General features: G+C 39.3%; 1 protein-coding gene across 5 annotated transcripts in view; it reads right to left on the bottom strand.

Annotated features, from left to right (window-relative positions):
* Positions 1–18,355, bottom strand: part of LOC124787981 (thymidine kinase 2, mitochondrial-like) — a 106,233-nt gene that overhangs the window by 42,961 nt on the left and 44,917 nt on the right. For all 5 annotated transcript variants that reach the window (XM_047255000.1, XM_047255002.1, XM_047254999.1 and 2 more), the window contains 2 exons: positions 5,945–6,123; positions 5,739–5,857 (listed from right to left, as the gene is read on the bottom strand). In XM_047255000.1, coding sequence (XP_047110956.1) covers positions 5,739–5,857; positions 5,945–6,123 — 298 coding nt within the window. The remainder of the gene's footprint in view (positions 1–5,738; positions 5,858–5,944; positions 6,124–18,355) is intronic.

Below are 18,355 nucleotides of genomic sequence, written 5' to 3'. Positions count from 1 at the left end.
TTCTAATCAAATCAGTGAATGTGGAATGTAGGAAATAGTGTGGTATTTAACGTAGCAGATACGCTACCACAACATCAGCTGAAGGAAAAAACCACACAGTCGCTTAACAAAAGAACGAAAGCAATAAAACTGTTCCCCAATACAGAAGGAACCACTTCCACAGTTCTTGCTGCATCTGAGCCACAAACGGCAAGAATCTTCAACACATTCGCTTTTGAAACAAAAGTAATTACATTTGCAAAAATATTTATGTATTACAAAGCCGAGTGAAGTGTACGACTGTGCGAAACATTCAGCTCCTTACAAGGTAGTTAAGTGTGAAAGAAAGCACATGTCATAATAAGAACACAACAAAAGAAATATATTCTTTTCATGCATCAAATGTGTGTTTATATTCTCTTGTTTTCAGCGAAAAAAGCTAAAGTTATATATATATATGGTCGAAAGTATTTCTTCATCATTAAGTTGTAGCTTATGCCCTCAATCAGGGAGATTCGGATGTTTTTATGTATATTTCGTGAATATTCATGTTTCTTGATAATTTACTAATACTTGGAACGCAAAAGCGTGATAACCATTTCGCTAATAAACTAGAAAAATAAATTAAAAACAAACTTTAATTTTACAGCTACTTTCTCGCCGCTTGGGGAGCTAGTGTCGCACAACTGACAGCTGGTAACAATTTTCAGAGGAGTGAGTGTCATGACTGTATATGTTAGACTGTGGTGCAGCGGTCATAATTATGCATGAGAACAGTAATTATAGATGCGAAGTTTGGGCATTTTGTACGTTAAAAAATAATAAATTACAATTATTTCACATTAAAAGTTACAAATTTGATACAGATTGAGATGCTTTGTTTTGAAATGAGGAATGAGTAATTCAAACGAGTATATAAGTCGCAAGTTGCTAACTAACAAAATGTTATTGCCAGGCTTATCACTGCAGTTTCCCAAGCAGAAAATCTAAAATCTCATTGTGAGCGGTTCCTAAAATTTGTAATAAAATGTGATCACTTTGTATTTCTTGTACCTCTGTAGTTTGTATGCTTCTTTACCTACGGTGGCTTTTGCATTTTCGTCAAATGTCACCTTCTCATCACAATACCGCAACACAAGCTCCCAAGCAAAGAAGGGGATTCATAACAGTCTCCTTGCGTATTGAGGCAACGTGTGGATACGAGAACGCCCATGCATACCTGCATTCTTTCCACAAATTTTTGTGCATGTCCTTTTGTTTGATTTCCATTACTGCTTGTTCATTGTACATACTCAATAACATCGGGGATAGGCTACAACCCTGCCTCACTCTCTTTTCAACCACTGCCTCCCTTCCATGCCCCTCAACTCTTAAAACTGCCGTTCCATTTCTGTACAAGTTGTACAATGAAAAGACTGTTCTGCAGTGAGCTTTCTACCAAACTTTCCATTATTTAAATTTAATATCTTGCTGCACAAAGTCCCTCATCTGATCTTTATCCACTTTCCGTTCACCATAATATTATCTTCAAGTTTCTTCCCCTTAGATAGCCTTCCACCTGGTACCCTTCCCTTATTTGTTAACTGAGCTCTTCATGTTCATACTGCTGTCTCACTTTTGGTAAGACAAATAACTAGATAATTTTTATTTGCTCACAAATATGTCTGTTGCCAAGGTAGTAAGGATATCATTTTTACATCGCATAATTACGTTAGTACATATAACATTGTATCCCTTACCATTCTCTTATCTTTTACCCTTTCCTTTCCTTTTGTCCATAATCTTTGGTGTTTTGCCACTGTTGGTCCAGGTATGAATCTTTCTTGGCACTTTCTAGGAATGATCTGTGGGCAGTGATCTCCAGAGGTCACTGTCTGTGGATAACTGCTGGTAATTTGTTCCACTCCTTCACTTCTCTACCAACATACAAGTGCATTGTTGGTCCATGATTTCTCTTTTACTTTACATTTATGGTCTTTTTCTTCCTTTAAAGACTCCATCAAGGAGCAATCTCCAAAAGTTTCTTTAATTTTGCTATACACAATATATATTTTTCCTAATGCTTCTACAGCTTATCATTTCTCCTGTACGCTTTCCAGCTTTACTATTTAGCACTTTCTGTCAATCTCATTTTTTCCCCTGGTTAATTTGGGAAATTTTTATATTGTCTCCTTCCATCAATTAAATTTAATATCTATGATGAGTTGCATACAGGCTCAATTAAAAGACTGTTCCACCATGAGCTTTCGCCAAAGTCTTACTTTCCATTATTTACATTTAATATCTCACGAGTTATTCAAGAATTCCTACTGAACCTTGCCTATATGTCTATTTGCCCCTTCATTATGTCATCTCTCTTTTTGCAAAGTCTTCAGATTTACTCTCCATTTCATAACTAATAAATTACAGTCAGATTCCAGATCTGTTCCTGGAAATATTTTTCAGTTTAAAAGGTATGTTCTACATATCTGCCTTACCACTATACGATTCAACTGAAGCCTTCTTGTGTCTCCAGATTCTTCCACATTCTCAGCCTTCTTTCATGGTTTTTAAACCAGATATTAACAATGATTAAATTGTGCTCTGTGCAAAATACAATCAGGCAGCTTCCATTTTCATTACTTTCCGCCAGCCCTTGCTCTCCCTTACAATCAAATTCCAAAACCCCATCAAAACTAATAGCTGCTTCTCCCTAAATATAATGACCAATTTCTTTAGTGAATCAAAATACAGTATACTAAACTTGCTAATATATTCAATACAAAGCTGTAAACTCCAGTGAAAGTTCTATACATATATTTTAAATACTGCTACTGTTACATAGAGCTATGGAACTTTTATGTTAATTCATTGTACTACAGGGAGCACCATGGAAAGTAGTACATTTGCATTTGGTTATTATGAGGCTTAGTATATGAGGTCAGTTCAAAAAATTCTGGAACATTCATAATTTCACGCCAATCGTGTGTTGGAGCGAAATGCAGTTGGCATCCCTGCACACGCCTATGTTTAATGTGTAAGTGCCAGAAGTTTCACTGTTGTATGTCTGTTAGTTATTGTTCATTGATATATTGAGCACAACGTCGTGTCACCCAGTTTGCGAACGCAGAGTTAGAGGAGCAACACATCTGCATTAAATTACGTGTGAAACTCGAGAAAACCTGTACAGAGATACACCAAATGATGCAGGAAGTCTATGGTGATAAGTGATTATGTGGTACTTGGTGTTACGAATTGTTCACATGGTTTAAAAATAGCCAGATGGAAATTGAAGATGACCCTCATTCAGGACATCTACCAATGACACTCTGTTAGGAACATCAATAAAATTGTGCTTGCCAATAAAAAGACTGTCCGAGAGATTGCCGAATAATGTAACAGTGCAGTTCGATCATGTCGTGAAATCCTGACACAGCATTTTGGAATGCATTTTGCTGCTGCCAAGTTTGTCCAATGGCTCATGAGTCAAGATTAGAAAGACCTTTTCCTTACAATCTGTGAAGAGCTTTTGGATCTCACAAATGAGAATGAGATGTTCTTTAAGATAATCATAACTGGTGATGAGACATGGGTCTACTGTTATGATGCTGAGACCAAGGTTCAGTCTTCACAATGGGTCAGAAAAGGTTCTCCAAGACCAAAAAGAGCTTGTCAGGTCAGGTAAAATGTCAAACCTTGGTGATAGTTTTCTTTGGCTTTGAAGGATTAGTTCATCATCAATTCATGTCACAAGGGCACACCGTTAACTGATGGTATGATCGGGACATGTTGCAACACTTGCAAAAAAAATGTGAGAAGGAAATGGCTTCAAATGTGGCGAGACATTCCATGGCTCTTGCATCATGATAATGCACCTGCATATTCATCCCCGCTGATGAGTGAAATCACTGTGATGCCTCAGCCTCCATACTCTCCAGACCTGGGCCCCTGTGGACTTTTTTTTATTTCCATTGTTTAAAATCCCGTTGAGAAGATGAAGATTTGCAACAATAGATGAGATAAAAGAAAATTCACAGGTGGTGCTTCGCGTGATCCAGCAAGAGGCATACCAAGACTGCTTACAGAAGTGGAAATGGTGTTCAGTGAGGTTTATCAATAGTGGTGGAGAGTATTTCGAAAGAGAACATGCACAATAAATATAATGTAAGCATAGAAAAGTTTTGTGGACAAAGTTCCAGAATTTTTTGAACAGACCTCATATATTTACACCAATGTAACTGACAAATAATTGTTCAACACACACTGCCATTACTAAAAAGCCAAACACAACTTTATTTCTTAAGAAGTCCATCACTCAAATGGTTTCCAACATTGCCAATGCATTGCTGAAGATGTTCACAGAAGTTCTACATTATGTTCTCAATCATTTCTTAAGGAATGGTCTCTTTCCCTTTCTGGACTGCAGCCTTCAAGTCATCAGTATTGTGGAATGGTCACAAAAAAAAACTTTCTTCCTGAGATGACACCCACAGAAAAAAATTTGTGGCTGAAAGATCAAGTGCTCTTACCAGCCATGGGACATCACCTAATCATGGGAGTAATCAATGTGGAAACTGGTGCCTCAGTGTAATCATTGAATTATAGGCAATATGGGATGCAGCCTCATCTTGCTAAAAGCAAACTGCATTTAAATAGCAATGTCCCTGAAGCTGAGGAATGAAGACATTATTAAAATGGCTGCATACCTCTCAGAGTGGACACTGGATTTCCACTGTCATCTTTTCTTTTAAAAATATATAAATAAATAAAAATAAAAACTGGTCCAGCAATACCAATGGACCAACCAAAAGCACAGCAAATAACAACTTTGGACAACCCTGGCCCTTTTCGTGAGTGACCTGTGGCTTGTGCCCAAGTAACATTAGAAGTTTTGTTTACCAACAAATCCATTCAAATGAAAGTTTGCCTCATCAGACGTCACAAGATCTGTCATAAATGCCTCATCCTGGTCAATTTTGTCCAGTAATGTTGTGCAGACATTGTGCCTACACACTTTATCTCCCAGCCATAACTGCCACCTACAGACTATAAGGATGAAACTGTAAATCTGTTTCATGATCCTCTGCAAAGACATGCGAGGAATTCTGAGGACTGACAATGGACTGATCGCTGTGAGCCTCAATGCAAAACTGCATGAACTCTTCGGATATTTTCCAGCATTCGGACTGTCATTTCAGGTCCCTCATGTTGCACATTAGTTACATCATCTGTCTCACACCATTGTTTAATCCACTTGGGTATTGCCCTTCTTTCTAGAACACAGAAATGACCATCTCTTACACAGGGCATTGTGCTTAAGACAGCTGCAAGACTCTACACACAACAGAACTCCTCCTCTGGCTCAATATGTCCCACACCAAGCTTAATGGAATACTATGTGGGTCCAATCGGAAGTGGCAGATGGCACAAGCAGGCATATGTCTTAGCAGGGTGGCTAACTGACAATGTACTCTATCCAATGGGCCATTCTGTATTAGAGGAGGAAAGCCTGCACAATGAAAAGCATATAAACATTTTTTTCTACATATTTTTCAGATACTTTACATCAAAAAGAGAATAAAAAAAGACAGAGTTTCATATTACTGATCAGTCAAATGGAAAATGGAAGTAACAATGATCAATAATCTGACTCAAAGCCAACTGAGTCACTAATCCGATGGTTCTAAGATATATGGGGGTAACTGATGAGGAATGAATGATTAAATAAATAAAGAATTAAAATACACACATGATCTTGGCTTATGTTACAATAAACTAACCTGTCAGATCTAGCTGAATATCCATGTTCCTCTTAATCCAGTCATAACCCTCACAAAGAACATCATATTCAGGATCTTCAAGAAGACCCTGTTGATGTGCCATCTCTACAAAACAGTACCTGCAGGGTTACAAAAATCAGTATGTTTCATAAACACAGATTTTGGCCATGTATCTTTATTCTGTCTTTTGTTGCATTAAATCTCACCTGTTATTTTGAACAGATCTTTCAAACATTTGAATAGGTTTGGCACTTTCTTGGGTTTGTATAGATAATCGTGTCAACTGTACATAGTTTTGAAACATAAAGTTCCATCGTTTCAGATCTTCATATAGAAGCCCCAACAGATTATGACTACGCACATTACGCCAGACGTCAATGGGTTCCTATGGAAGACAAACAGACTATAAGCCAATAGTCTGCTAAGTTGGCCAATATATGAGTGTGATACTATTATAAGTACAAGATATAAAGAAAAAAAAATAGTTTAAAAAGTTGCATGTGCCAGTACTGAGGAAAATTCATAGTCCTGTGATAAACTCTTGAATATAAGGTCTACTGCAAATGTTTCTAAAGCTGACCCTTAAAAGCTTACAGAGAAACTTTTTCTTGTTCCCTAATTGAAAGCAATGAATCATAGCTTAGCAATTTATATAATATCTAGACCAAAGATGGCAAAAATATTGTCAAGCAGAAACAGGAATCAAGAACCAGTTACAAGAGTAGAGTCATCAGTAAATAACACTTTATATTGAACACACATTTATTGACCACACACAAAACGACATACAGAGCTGAATTGTTTGCCTCAGTACAGAATGCTCCTATGTTTTCACGCACAGTGTTTTCTAACAAATAACTTTTGATTGATAAGTCAGTCAGTCTCAGAAAATTCCAGAATTCAGAAATGTTAAATCAAAGCTAAGGCAAGAATCAAACTAGTGTGTTGCATGTTGCACGTCAGCATGCAGAAAAGACTGCTACGCCATCGCTGATGGCACAAATCATGTTGTATTGCTTCCTCTCCTTACAAAGTTTATTTATCTATCTTTATCATCCAAGTATCATCTCATGAACATAATAAAGGGAAACATTCCACATGGGAAAAATATATCTAAAAACAAAGATGATGTGACTTACCAAATGAAAGAGCTGGCAGGTTGATAGACACACAAACATACGCACAAAATTCAAACTTTCGCAACCAACGGTTGCTTCATCAGCAAAGAGGGAAGGAGAGGGAAAGACAAAAGGATTTGTTTTTTAAGGGAGAGGGCAAGGAGTCATTCCAATCCCGGGAGTAGAAAGACTTACCTTAGGGGGAAAATAGGACAGGTATACACTCGCACACATATCCATCCGCACATACACAGACACAAGCAGACATTTGTGTGTAAGTTTGTGTTTGTTTGTGTGTCTATCAACCTGCCAGCGCTTTCATTAGGTAAGTCACAAGTATCATCTCACAATGATATAGGATTGGTTAAGGTAATAAAATGCAAATCAGTACACACAGTGTATATACCATGCTTTACAAGGATAGGACAGATGGTCAGTCATGGCCTTACGTTAAGAAACTATCCCAGAATTTGTGTAAGTGATTTAGGAAAACCACGAGAAACCCAAATCAGGGTGGCCAAGCAGAACAACTCCATCCTCAATACGAGGTTACTGTAGTGTCTAAACAGCTACTCTGCCCCATTTGGTTAGTCCCTATTGTACAGTGTTCCTTCATTTATGTGCAATTTGTTTCAGGTAATATGTAATATAAAACATAGCTCTGTTCTTCATTGCTGCACACACTAAGGACAGCTGCTCATAGCTACTGGACTGTGAAGATGCTGCTGTGCCCCTTGCCCCAACTCTAGGCTCCATTCCCACACATATTAAATGCTCCTCAGTCCACCTGAAAAACTGAGCCAGAGACATTACTATAATTTATTTTGCACCTTGAAATATGATTTCCTTGCGAAAGCAGTAAACCAAGATCATGTACTGAAATATGACGAAGTATTGTAGTTATCCTCTTTCATTACTAGCCATGTTCTAAGTCCACTAGAAAGCATGAATTATGTAGCATATATTACTTATGAAGAACATTTTAGCTGCCTTTTCAAACAATTGTATTTTATAGGCTTTTGTTTACAGAACATCCACAACTGAGCTTCAGTTATGACCTTGGTAAGAACAGCATTGATTTGGGAAAATTACATTCCCATTTTCAGATGTATAAATTTACTGAAACAAGAGAGAAAATATCCTATAAGTCAGTGTAGTATACATGGAATTACAAAAAAAAAAGTAACTACCAATGGTATCTACCAATCAGGATCATCAGTTGAGAAAAGAGGAAACCCAGAAAGAGAATTAAATTAATATTTAGTTGCAATTATTTGTGAGCATTTGGCTGGTCAGAATTGCATGGGGAGAAATTATGACTGTATGGAGGATGTGCAGAACTTCTGCAGTGTGGACAAAACAATCCTGGCAACATTTGGGTGGGCACACATTTCACCAACATCATTTTGACTACACTACAGAAGTTGCACTGGGAAGTCCTTACACATTCTGCATGCTGTCCCCATCTCTCCCCATGCGATTTCCTATTTTTGGAGCACTGAAGAAAGACATTTGTGGCTGTCAATTTGCTTCCAACAAAGATGCATGTCTGGGTGCAATCATGGTTCCATAGGCAACTTCGAACATTTTTCCATGAAGATGTCAACCATTTTGTCTCACAGTAGGATAAATGAGTTAAACGTTATGGCAATTACTTTTGAAATAATAAACAGTATGCTTACTTTTTTTCCATCTGACTGTGTTTTTGTTTGACTTCCCTTTATACATTGAGAGTGTTTCTTGTTGCTTTGAAAGAGGACATTCTCCAATAGATCAGTAATGTGGTCTTGTATCCACTAGTTAGTTAGTAATATGTTCCATGGATCATTTTGCACAATAGATCATAATGATGTGGAATGCGTCGTTATACATTCACATTGTAAATTAATTTGTACATACGGTTACATCCTGAATATTTCTATTTATTTATTTTTTATATGAAAAGAAAAAAGGATATAAAGATGTGAGAGAGTAATTCCTACTCACCATCTGCTACATATTGCAGTAATAGAAATTCTTCAACAGAATAGAAGAAGCTGTCCAGAAGAAACTTTCTCAGTTTGTTATCAAATTTTACTTTGGTGTCTGTCAGACATTTTATATCACTGGGTCAGTGATCAAAAATTTTTGTTGGAGCATTGTGGCATCCCTTTTTGTGCTAAAGACAACATTAATGCAGAGTAATGAATGTCATTTTTCCTTCTAGTAGTGTAATTATGTGCCTCATTGTTCCTCTTGAGCTGCAGTGGATTATTTACAATAAACATCATGAAGGAATAAATATACAATATGCCCAACTCAGACAGATACTTACAACATTATTGTGGGTTAGCACCACATATTATTCTCACAGCACATTTTTAACAATGTAGACTTTCTTTCTTAAAGATGAGTTACCCTAGAACATTATCCCATACGACATCATTGAATGAAAATATGCAGAATATGTCAACTTACTGATGTGTCTTTCTCCATGATCTGCAAAGAGTCTAAGCACAAAGGTGGCTGAACTAAGTTGTTTTAAGAATTCCAAAATGTGTTTTTTCACATTTAAATTCTAATTATATGGACCCCTAAGAATTTTGAAGTTTCCATCCTATTTATTATTTCCTCACTATGTGTTACACTTATCATTGCTGTAGTACCTCTAAATGTGCAGAAATGAATATGTTGGGTCTCTTTAAAATTGAGGGTGAGATCATTTTCAGAAAACCAGTCAATGATGCTTTTAAGAACTTTGTTTACCATTTCTTCTGTTTCCGTATGTATGCTTGAATTGATTACAGTACTATTCTCAACTGCAAAAAGAAATAATTCTGACTGTTGTATACTAGACAGAAGATCATTTACATACATGAGGAACAGTAGTGGACCTAAGACTGAACCTTGGGGGACCCCATACATGATTTCTCCCCAGTCAGAATTACGTCCCTGGACTATTTTGCTTGAATTACTAAGATTGTGATTTGCTAAGGACACTATTGTTGCTAAGGTGAGAAACTATTCTAGAATACATCACCCTCTCTAAAATTTTGGAGAATGATGTCAGCAGTGAAGCTGGTCAGTAATTATTGACATCTCTCTTATCGCCTTTCTTAAAAACTGGTTTAACAAAGGCATAGTACAGCCTCTCTGCAAAAATGCCATGAGTTAATGTTTCATTCCATATTTCAGATAAGACCAGAATTATTATACAGAAACACATTTTAGTACTCTATTGGAAACACCATCAAAACCAGATGAGCTTTTATTTTTGAGAGAATGTATAATTTTCTTAATGTCAGGAAGAGAATTTGGTGATACATTCATATGATTGAATTTTATGAAAGTTACTTTCAACATACTGCTGTGATTCTGATTAACTGCATTTGCTACCTGTGAGTCATCATTTATAGACCTTCCATTCAGTTCAGTAGTGCTGTTGTGCTGTTCTGTGGCTTATTACCCTGTCTATCACTTCACTATATTCCATACTACTTTAAGTCTGTTTTCAGAAGTACTGATTTCTGATGTTATGTGCATGTGCTTTGATTTTTTAATAAACTTTCTTATCAATTTTGAGTATTTTTGTAGTGTGCAACTACTGCAGGATTCCTACTTGTTCTTGCCAAAAGATGAGGAATCTATTTTCAAATAATGATATGAATTTATCATGAAATAGATTAAATTTTATGTTAGCATTTGGTTAATTACAAATTACATTCCATGTCATCTACTGTAAACTATTCTTAAATACATTTTTCCTAGAGTCATCAGTTATTCTAACTGATTTCCACTGAAGAGTATCCATAGCATAAGGTGCTATGTTATTTATCCTGACTAACTGTGCATCACGATCAGAGAGAGCAATTGTTACTGGGTAAAAAGTTATTTTCTTACTTTGAGCTTCATCAAAAAAAAAAAAAAAAAAAAAACATTATCAATTGGTGTCCTACTGTCTTTATCCATCTGTTTTGGAAAGTTAATAACTGAGACCAAATTATAGGATCCAAGTAAGGTTTCCAGATAATTTTTCCTATCACAGTCCTTTAGAAAATCTACATCAAAATCACCACAGACTGTCTATCAGATAGCACAGTAAGAATCCAGATTCCCCATAAATAGTTCAAAATTTCCCAGTGGGGATGTATATACAGTTAGAATTAAAAGTGAACTATTTTTCAGCATTAATTCACAAGCACACACTTATAGTCCTGGTCACTGTGAAATCTACTTGTCTCAATGTTTCTGAACTTGCATTCTGTCTTAATGTGTGTAATAACTCCTCCTTTTCCTTTGTGCCTGTCAATTGCTCAATGCTTCAGCTATGTGATGAGTGGTTATCTTATACTCCTTCCATTGCTTGTAATCCATTTAGGATGCAGCAGTATCATTTAAAACTTTGACTTAAGAGGGGAATGTTACCAACCAGCCTAGCAATCCTAAAAACCATGGATTCAAAATCACATCCGGGGGATGTCTTACAAACAATGTATTTTTATTTCATTTATTTATCTTCCAAATTAAACAATGGAAACTCCAGATTGGAATACCAACAATATAAGGAAAAAGTACACTGCTGCTCACGGTAAAGATGACAGATTGAGTTGCAGACAGGCACAATGAAAAGATTTTTACACAATTAGTTATTTGTCCAAAGCCTTCTTCAGAAAAGGAAACACACACACATTCTTTCACAGAAGCAAGCTCACTTCACGCATACATGACCTCCATCTGCAGCAACTTGGACTGGAATGCAAAGCAGTGCAAGTGTCATGTTGAATGGAAGCAGCAATCTGTAGCAGGTAGGGAAGGGGAAGGGATAGCACAGTACGGGTGGTGGTGAGGGGAGAGAGGACCACCGTCTGGAAGAGTATGCAGGGTTATAAGGAGGTGTGCAAACAGGTGCTGCATTGGTCGGAGGCTTTGGGGCAAGGAGGTAGGTGGGGATAAGGAATGGGCAGGAAAGGGGAATGTACAGGGTGAGGGAATTCTTGTCACTGCATACACCATCCCTGGGTGGCCTGGTTGTATGGGAGATACTTTTTGGTGCGGAAGGGATGACAGCTATTTAAATGCAGGTAATGTTGGTGATCGGTGGGTTTAATTTGGGAATCGGCGTACTTGGAGCAATCACCGAGGAGGAGATCAATGTCCAGGAAAATGGCATCTTGGGTTGAGGAGGACCAGGTAAAGTGGATGAGAGAGAAGGTGTTGAGGTTGTGAAGGAATAACAGTAGGGTGTCCTGGTCCTGAGTTCAGATCATGAAGACATGATCCAAATTACTAACTCATATGCATACCAAGTTTGTGTGAAGTTGCTCTAATGGTTCTAGAGGTCCCATTACATCCCTATCTACACAGCTATAGGTGTGTTACCTCCACAGTATTTTTTCCAGATGATAAGTCATGCATGTACAAAGATGGCTTGAAATTTCTCCAGGAATTCCAGAGATTTACTTAGTTTTATGAGTAACCTCTTCCACATTAACACCTTCACACCTAATGGTGGTGGAATGTTTTACTCCAACAGTATCTCTTTACTCATTCCTTCATTGCTAAGTTTTATATTTTGCATCTGACATTTATCATTGGATTGACAGAAGAACATTTATAATTTGTGTGTTTCCAAAAATTTCTCTATCCAGGAGAGACACAATATCTAATTAGTCCATCATCTGTATACACTTCTGGCCATTCCGTTGTAGCATTATGTCACCTAGAGTATACTATCTTGGAAGTTGGCTGCATATCTGACATCCATCTACAGATAAGAAATTTGACCCTTTAGTGTACTTCAAATTATGTTCCCTAGGAGTCACACAAGATGTTCAGCATACATTTGATTGGGAAGTGTGTTACGACAATCAGCTTGGGGACTATACAGTTTATTTGTAAGTACCTCTGGGGTTTCAGAAGATGACTGTGCAAGAACTACAAGATATACAGAAAAATGACACAAATCAGTGGATAGAGCATCTCTCAAGTTTCAATTTGTAATAAATGCTCTAGTGTAGGTGCAGAGCACACTACTACAAGGCAAGCATGTATATAATGGAGCAATGTATATATTTTATGTCCCTGAATTCATTAAATTCAGTGACGATTTCACACAATGTCAGATGAAAGTTCCACCAGAAAAAACAATTCATGGGTAGCACAACATATTCCATGAGACTGGTTGACTATGTGGTATGAAGAAAACAGGCTGGCTGGGATGATCTGCAGAGAAGGTGGAGCATGTGCAGGCCTCATCTGTCACAATCCAACTGACAACACATGTGAGCAGAGAACTGCAGGTACTGCAGTGAACTGCCTGGTGCATTCTATGCAAACGTCTGTGTGTAAAACCATACCAACTCCAGCTGTTACATGTGCTGTATACTCAGGAGAAAGAGCTTCATTCTGACTTTTGCAGTGGCTACTGAAGGAAGACAGATATTAACAGAAGTTGGTTTCAAGTGACAAAGCCACATTTTGTGCTCCTGGATAGGTGAGCTGTCGAAACGTGTGTGGTTTTGGTGCAGAACATTCACATGGATTGTGGAACATATTCATAATTCACCTAAATTTAAAGTGTTTTGTGCCATGTGCCCTTCAGAATGTTATAGACCACTTCTTTCCAGAGAGAACTGTGACTGTTTTTGTGTGTCTGGACATGCTGCAGCAATGGCTTTTGCCATTATTACAGCAAGACAGTGTTGGATTGGATATGCTTTCCATCATGACTTTCCTCTTCTTTGGTGGCCCCTATGAACCCAGTTTTAACTTAATGATTTCTTCATATGGGATTACGAGGTGTGATTGGAAAGTTTTAAGAATGGATCCGCAACTGCTTACTGGTTTGTTGGGCAGGTACACGCCCTCTGACAGGAAACTGTGTTTCCTTTATTCAGTCTGTTGTGGCAGCTGGTTGAGAGTGGGTCTGTTACGGCTTGTTGCCAGATTCTGTCTGTGTGAAAACTGACGTAAAAACAGAGCAATGAGTTTGTGTGAAATTTTGTTTTAAAACTGAAATCAGCTTCTGAGACTTATGAACTATTATAAACGGCTTTTGGAGATAAATTTTATGAGCCAGTCAAATATTTTTGTCTGGTTGAACAGATTTAAAAATGGCCAAGAATCATTTGAAGATGAACCGTGGTCCAGCTGTCCTTCCACCTCAAAAATGAATGAAAATGTTGTGAAAGTTCATGACTTAGTATGCTCTGATCATAGAATTACAGTTAGGGAGATGGCTGATGAACTTAATTTAAGTTTCTATGCAGTTCAGTCAATTTTATCTGAAGATCTGAATGTGTGTCGAGTATCTGCAAAATTCATTCCAAAAGTATTGTCAAATGACCAGAGACAATACCAACTTGACAGGTGCCAAGAACTGATTAATTGGACTAAAAATGACCCAGATTTGTTAAACAGGGTAATTACAGGTGATGAATCATGAGTATATTGATATGATCCTGAAACCAAAGTGCAGTCTTCAAAGTGGAAGACTCCAGATTCACTACGAACGAAAAAAGCATGGCAAAGTCGGTCGAAGGTGAAGACAAAAATCAATTCTACCAGTGTTGTGCATCATGAATTTACCCCTGGGGGACAGACAATTAACCAGGAATTCTACAAATGTGTCCTTGAGCATTTGCGTGAAAAGGTGCAGAAGAAAAAGCCTGCATTGTGGGAAGACAGGAGTTGGGTGCTACACCATGACAATGCTCCGGCTCATCGTGCCTTCTTCATCGTTGAATTTTTGACCAAATTAAAAATTCCTGTGGTTCCACAACTGCCATATTCCCCTGATTTGGCCCCTGTGGACTTCTACCTGTTTCCTAAACTGAAAGTTTCTTTGAAAGGGAAGCGATTTGACTTGATTGAAAACATCCAGGCAAATACAGAGAGCATCCTTAACATATTTCAGGAAACAAAAAATTTCCAGGAATGTTTCCAAAAGTGGAAAGACCATTGGAGTCAGTGTGTTCAGTCAGAAGGGGACTACTTTGAAGGAGATGCATCACAGTAGCATGTAAGTACCACCACTGCACAAGCTCATTCTTAAAATTTTCCAATCACACCTTGTATGTCAAAGATAATATCTTCCTCTGTCTGCTGCTACTTGATATGGAAGAGTTGCAAGGTCAGATAACGAATGTGGTTTCTGATTTCAACCATGACCTGTTGGGGCTTATATGGCAAGAGTTTCACTATTGTATTGACATTTGCCATGTCACAAATGGTGCCCTGCAATGTTAGTTAAGAACATGGAGAGATGGTCTATCCACTGATGTGTGTATTTTCTATATGTTTTGCAGTTTTCGTATGGTCGTCCCAGAGATGCTATGAATACCATTGTAAAATGGTATAATAAACCATGGAAATGATTCACAGGTTTCCCAGTTGATCCCACATCTTTTTCATGAAAGAAAAATATGATAAACACGAACTTATACTACCTACAGATGATCTTAAAACTTGTCTGATGATGTTGATTTATGGTTTTTAATGTGGTGGGCTACCTAAAGGGAGTAACTTTAGGCACTTGTCTTAGGATTGGTGTACCTGTTGCCAGTCACTGTAAAAGAGACCTAGCTTACAAATGGTTATGAGTGAAGTTCAGATTTTGCATTTTTTCTTTCCGTGTAAATTTCCGAGACTCATTTTATTGCCTGCAGTATTTGTTTTCCTATGTCTGTGTTACTTACCTGAACACTGTTTTTGAACAGGAATTGGAGAGCCACACTTACTAGATCACATTGCATACTATTGTGCAGCTGCCAAGGAAAATTTCAAGCTGCCACTACTGCATCACACACACACACACACACACACACACACACACACACACGTCCATTAACACCAGAATCTTGGGCCAGAATGCAACATCACATGGGAAGCAGGCAGCAATCTGGAGGGGAAGGGGAAGGGACAGTAGGGTATTGATGGGGAGAGAGATGAATGCTATGTGGTGGAGTGAGCGGGGACCAGACTACCAACAGGCACAGCATTAGGAGGTTGTGGGGCAGTAATGTGAGGAAAGAAGAAAAAAAAGTAGAGGACTGGGCAAAACTGAGTGGATGCATTGTCAGAGGGCTGCAAATAAATAGGGTGGGAGATGAAAATGGGGAGGAGATGAAAGGACAGAAGGGGTGGAAACTATTGGGTGGAAGGTGTGGTGACAGTACGTTATTGTAGGTTGAAGTCAGAATAATTAAAGGAGCGGAGAATGTGTTGTAAGGATAACTCCCATCTGTGCAGTTCAGAAAAGCTGGTGGTGGAGGGAAGGATCCAGATGGCTTGGGTAGTGAGGCAGCCATTGAAATCAAGTGTGTTGTGTTCAGCTGCATGTTGTGCCACGGGGTGCTCTACTCTGCTTTTGGCCACAGTTTGGTGGTAGCTGATTAGTAGTCATATCAATATAAAATGCTGTGTAATGATTGCAGCAGAGATGGTTAACTGACATTGCTGCTTTCACAGATGTCCCTGACCCTGATGTGGTAGGATAAACCTTTGACAGGTCTGGAATAGAAGTGCTGGGTGGGTGGATTGGGCAGGTTTTGCACCTGCATCTTCCACAGGGGTGTGATCCTTGTGGCAAGGAGTTGGGATTGTGAGTGGCATATGGATGGACTAGGATGTTGTGGAGGTCGGTTGGTCAATGGAACACCACTTTAGGAAGGGTGGGAAATATCTCGGGTAAGATGTCCCTTATTTCAGGTCACAATGATAAGTAATCAAAGCCCTGGCAAAGAATGTGGTTTAGTTGTTACAGTCCGGGTTGGTGCTGGGCGACGAAGGGGACACTCCACTGTGGCTGATTTTTGGAAGTGGTGGGAGGATTGGGATTGTGAAGCAAAATGGCATGGGATATCTATTTGCAGGCTAGGTATGAGGGATAGTGCCTGTCTGTAAAGACCTTGGTGAGACCCTCAGCATACTGAGCAAGGGAGTTTTTGTCACTGCATATATGCCATCCCTGGTGTAGCAGCACTACCATTTGGGATAGGAAAATTCAGTTTTGGTGCAATATTTCTGAGCGCACAAGTTACAGCCAGGTGCGGACCTGTTTACAGTGAGTTATGCTCACCAGCAGTTGCGAAGTAAAATAGAGGCCACAGGGGCGTAGAACCACCAGAAAAAGTACATGCAGTGGTTTGCATGGCACAAGTCACAGGCAGAAGGGGCCCACTGGTCAACCTAAGTGTTATGAGTACATGACGTGGAGCGGTGCGTTTAGCAAAACAGAGGCACACAGCTTCATATAAATAGTAGCCAATTCACTAACAAAGAATTCAAGTGTGGCAGCTTTCCTGGATGGCGGGGTGTCACACACCACCGGCTACACACACGAGCAGATGGGGCGCCAGCATTCCAGACCACGGCGGGTCGCTGGTTCGACCCTCTGTGGTCGACGTGAGGTCCGTAACCAGCCAACAGTGTGCCACTCCAAGGCTCGCTACCGCAGGCAGTCGTCTTGGCTCCCAACTCACACCAGAGACATACAGGGTGAGGGCTGTAGATTCAGCTGCTGGACTGTGGACGCTTGTTGTCACCACGACCCAGCCACGCCAGCACGGACACATGACACAGGCCACCTTGCAGTTGTCAGTGGGTGGCAGGGAGAAGGCTGTCGAGTTGGCTGCCGATGCAGCCCTGACATCGTCGTATCACCACGACCGTACAGGGCCGACACATTAGCAGAGCGCTTGACGGGTCGCTGAGGTGGCGTCGTCAGCATTGCGGGACCCGATGACGCTAGACCAAGGGGAATGCGGCACTGTAGTTGGAAACAATAAATCATTTGGAAAGCTCAGAGGAGTCTTAATACAGTGCCTTCTACCTCTTCCCGCTACATTTCATGTTGCTGTTACATTCAGTGTCAGAAGTTGCTACTACACTGGGTAGCCAGGCTATATGGGAGGAATTTTTTGGTGTGAAAGGGATGACATCTGTCAAACTTCAGGTACTGTTTGTGGTTGGCAGGTTTAATGTGGGCAGAGGTGGAGATGGAGCTATTAGACAGGAAGAGGTCAATATTTAGGAAGGTGGCACAGTGGATTGAGGAGGACCACACAAAATGGCTGGGAGAGAAGGTGTTGAAGTTGTGAAGGAACGTCGCTAGGATGTCTTGACCCTGGGCCCAGATCACGAAGATATCATGAGTGAACCTGAACCAGAATTGTAGTTTGGTGTTTTGGGAAGCTAGGAAGGTCTCCTCTAGATGGCCCATAAAAAGTTTGGCATAGGAAGGTGCCATGTGGGTGCCCGGACAGTGCCGCGTATTTGTTTATAAACCTTCCCTTCAAATGAGTTGTAGTTGTAGGTTAGGAAAAAGTTAGTAAGGTGTATGAGGGATGATGTAGTAGGTTTGGAGTCTAAAGGGTGCTGGGAACGCTAGTGTTCAATAGTGGTAAGACCACAGGCATGAGGGACGTCGTCATATAGGGAGATGGCATCAACAATGATGAGTAGGGATCCAGGACGTAAAATGGTGGGGATGGTGGAGAGTCAGTGAAGGAAGTGGTTGGT

This window comes from Schistocerca piceifrons, chromosome 3 (genome assembly GCF_021461385.2).
Source record: "Schistocerca piceifrons isolate TAMUIC-IGC-003096 chromosome 3, iqSchPice1.1, whole genome shotgun sequence".
NCBI lineage: Eukaryota > Metazoa > Arthropoda > Insecta > Orthoptera > Acrididae > Schistocerca > Schistocerca piceifrons.
This window is presented reverse-complemented; position numbering and strand designations above follow the sequence as displayed.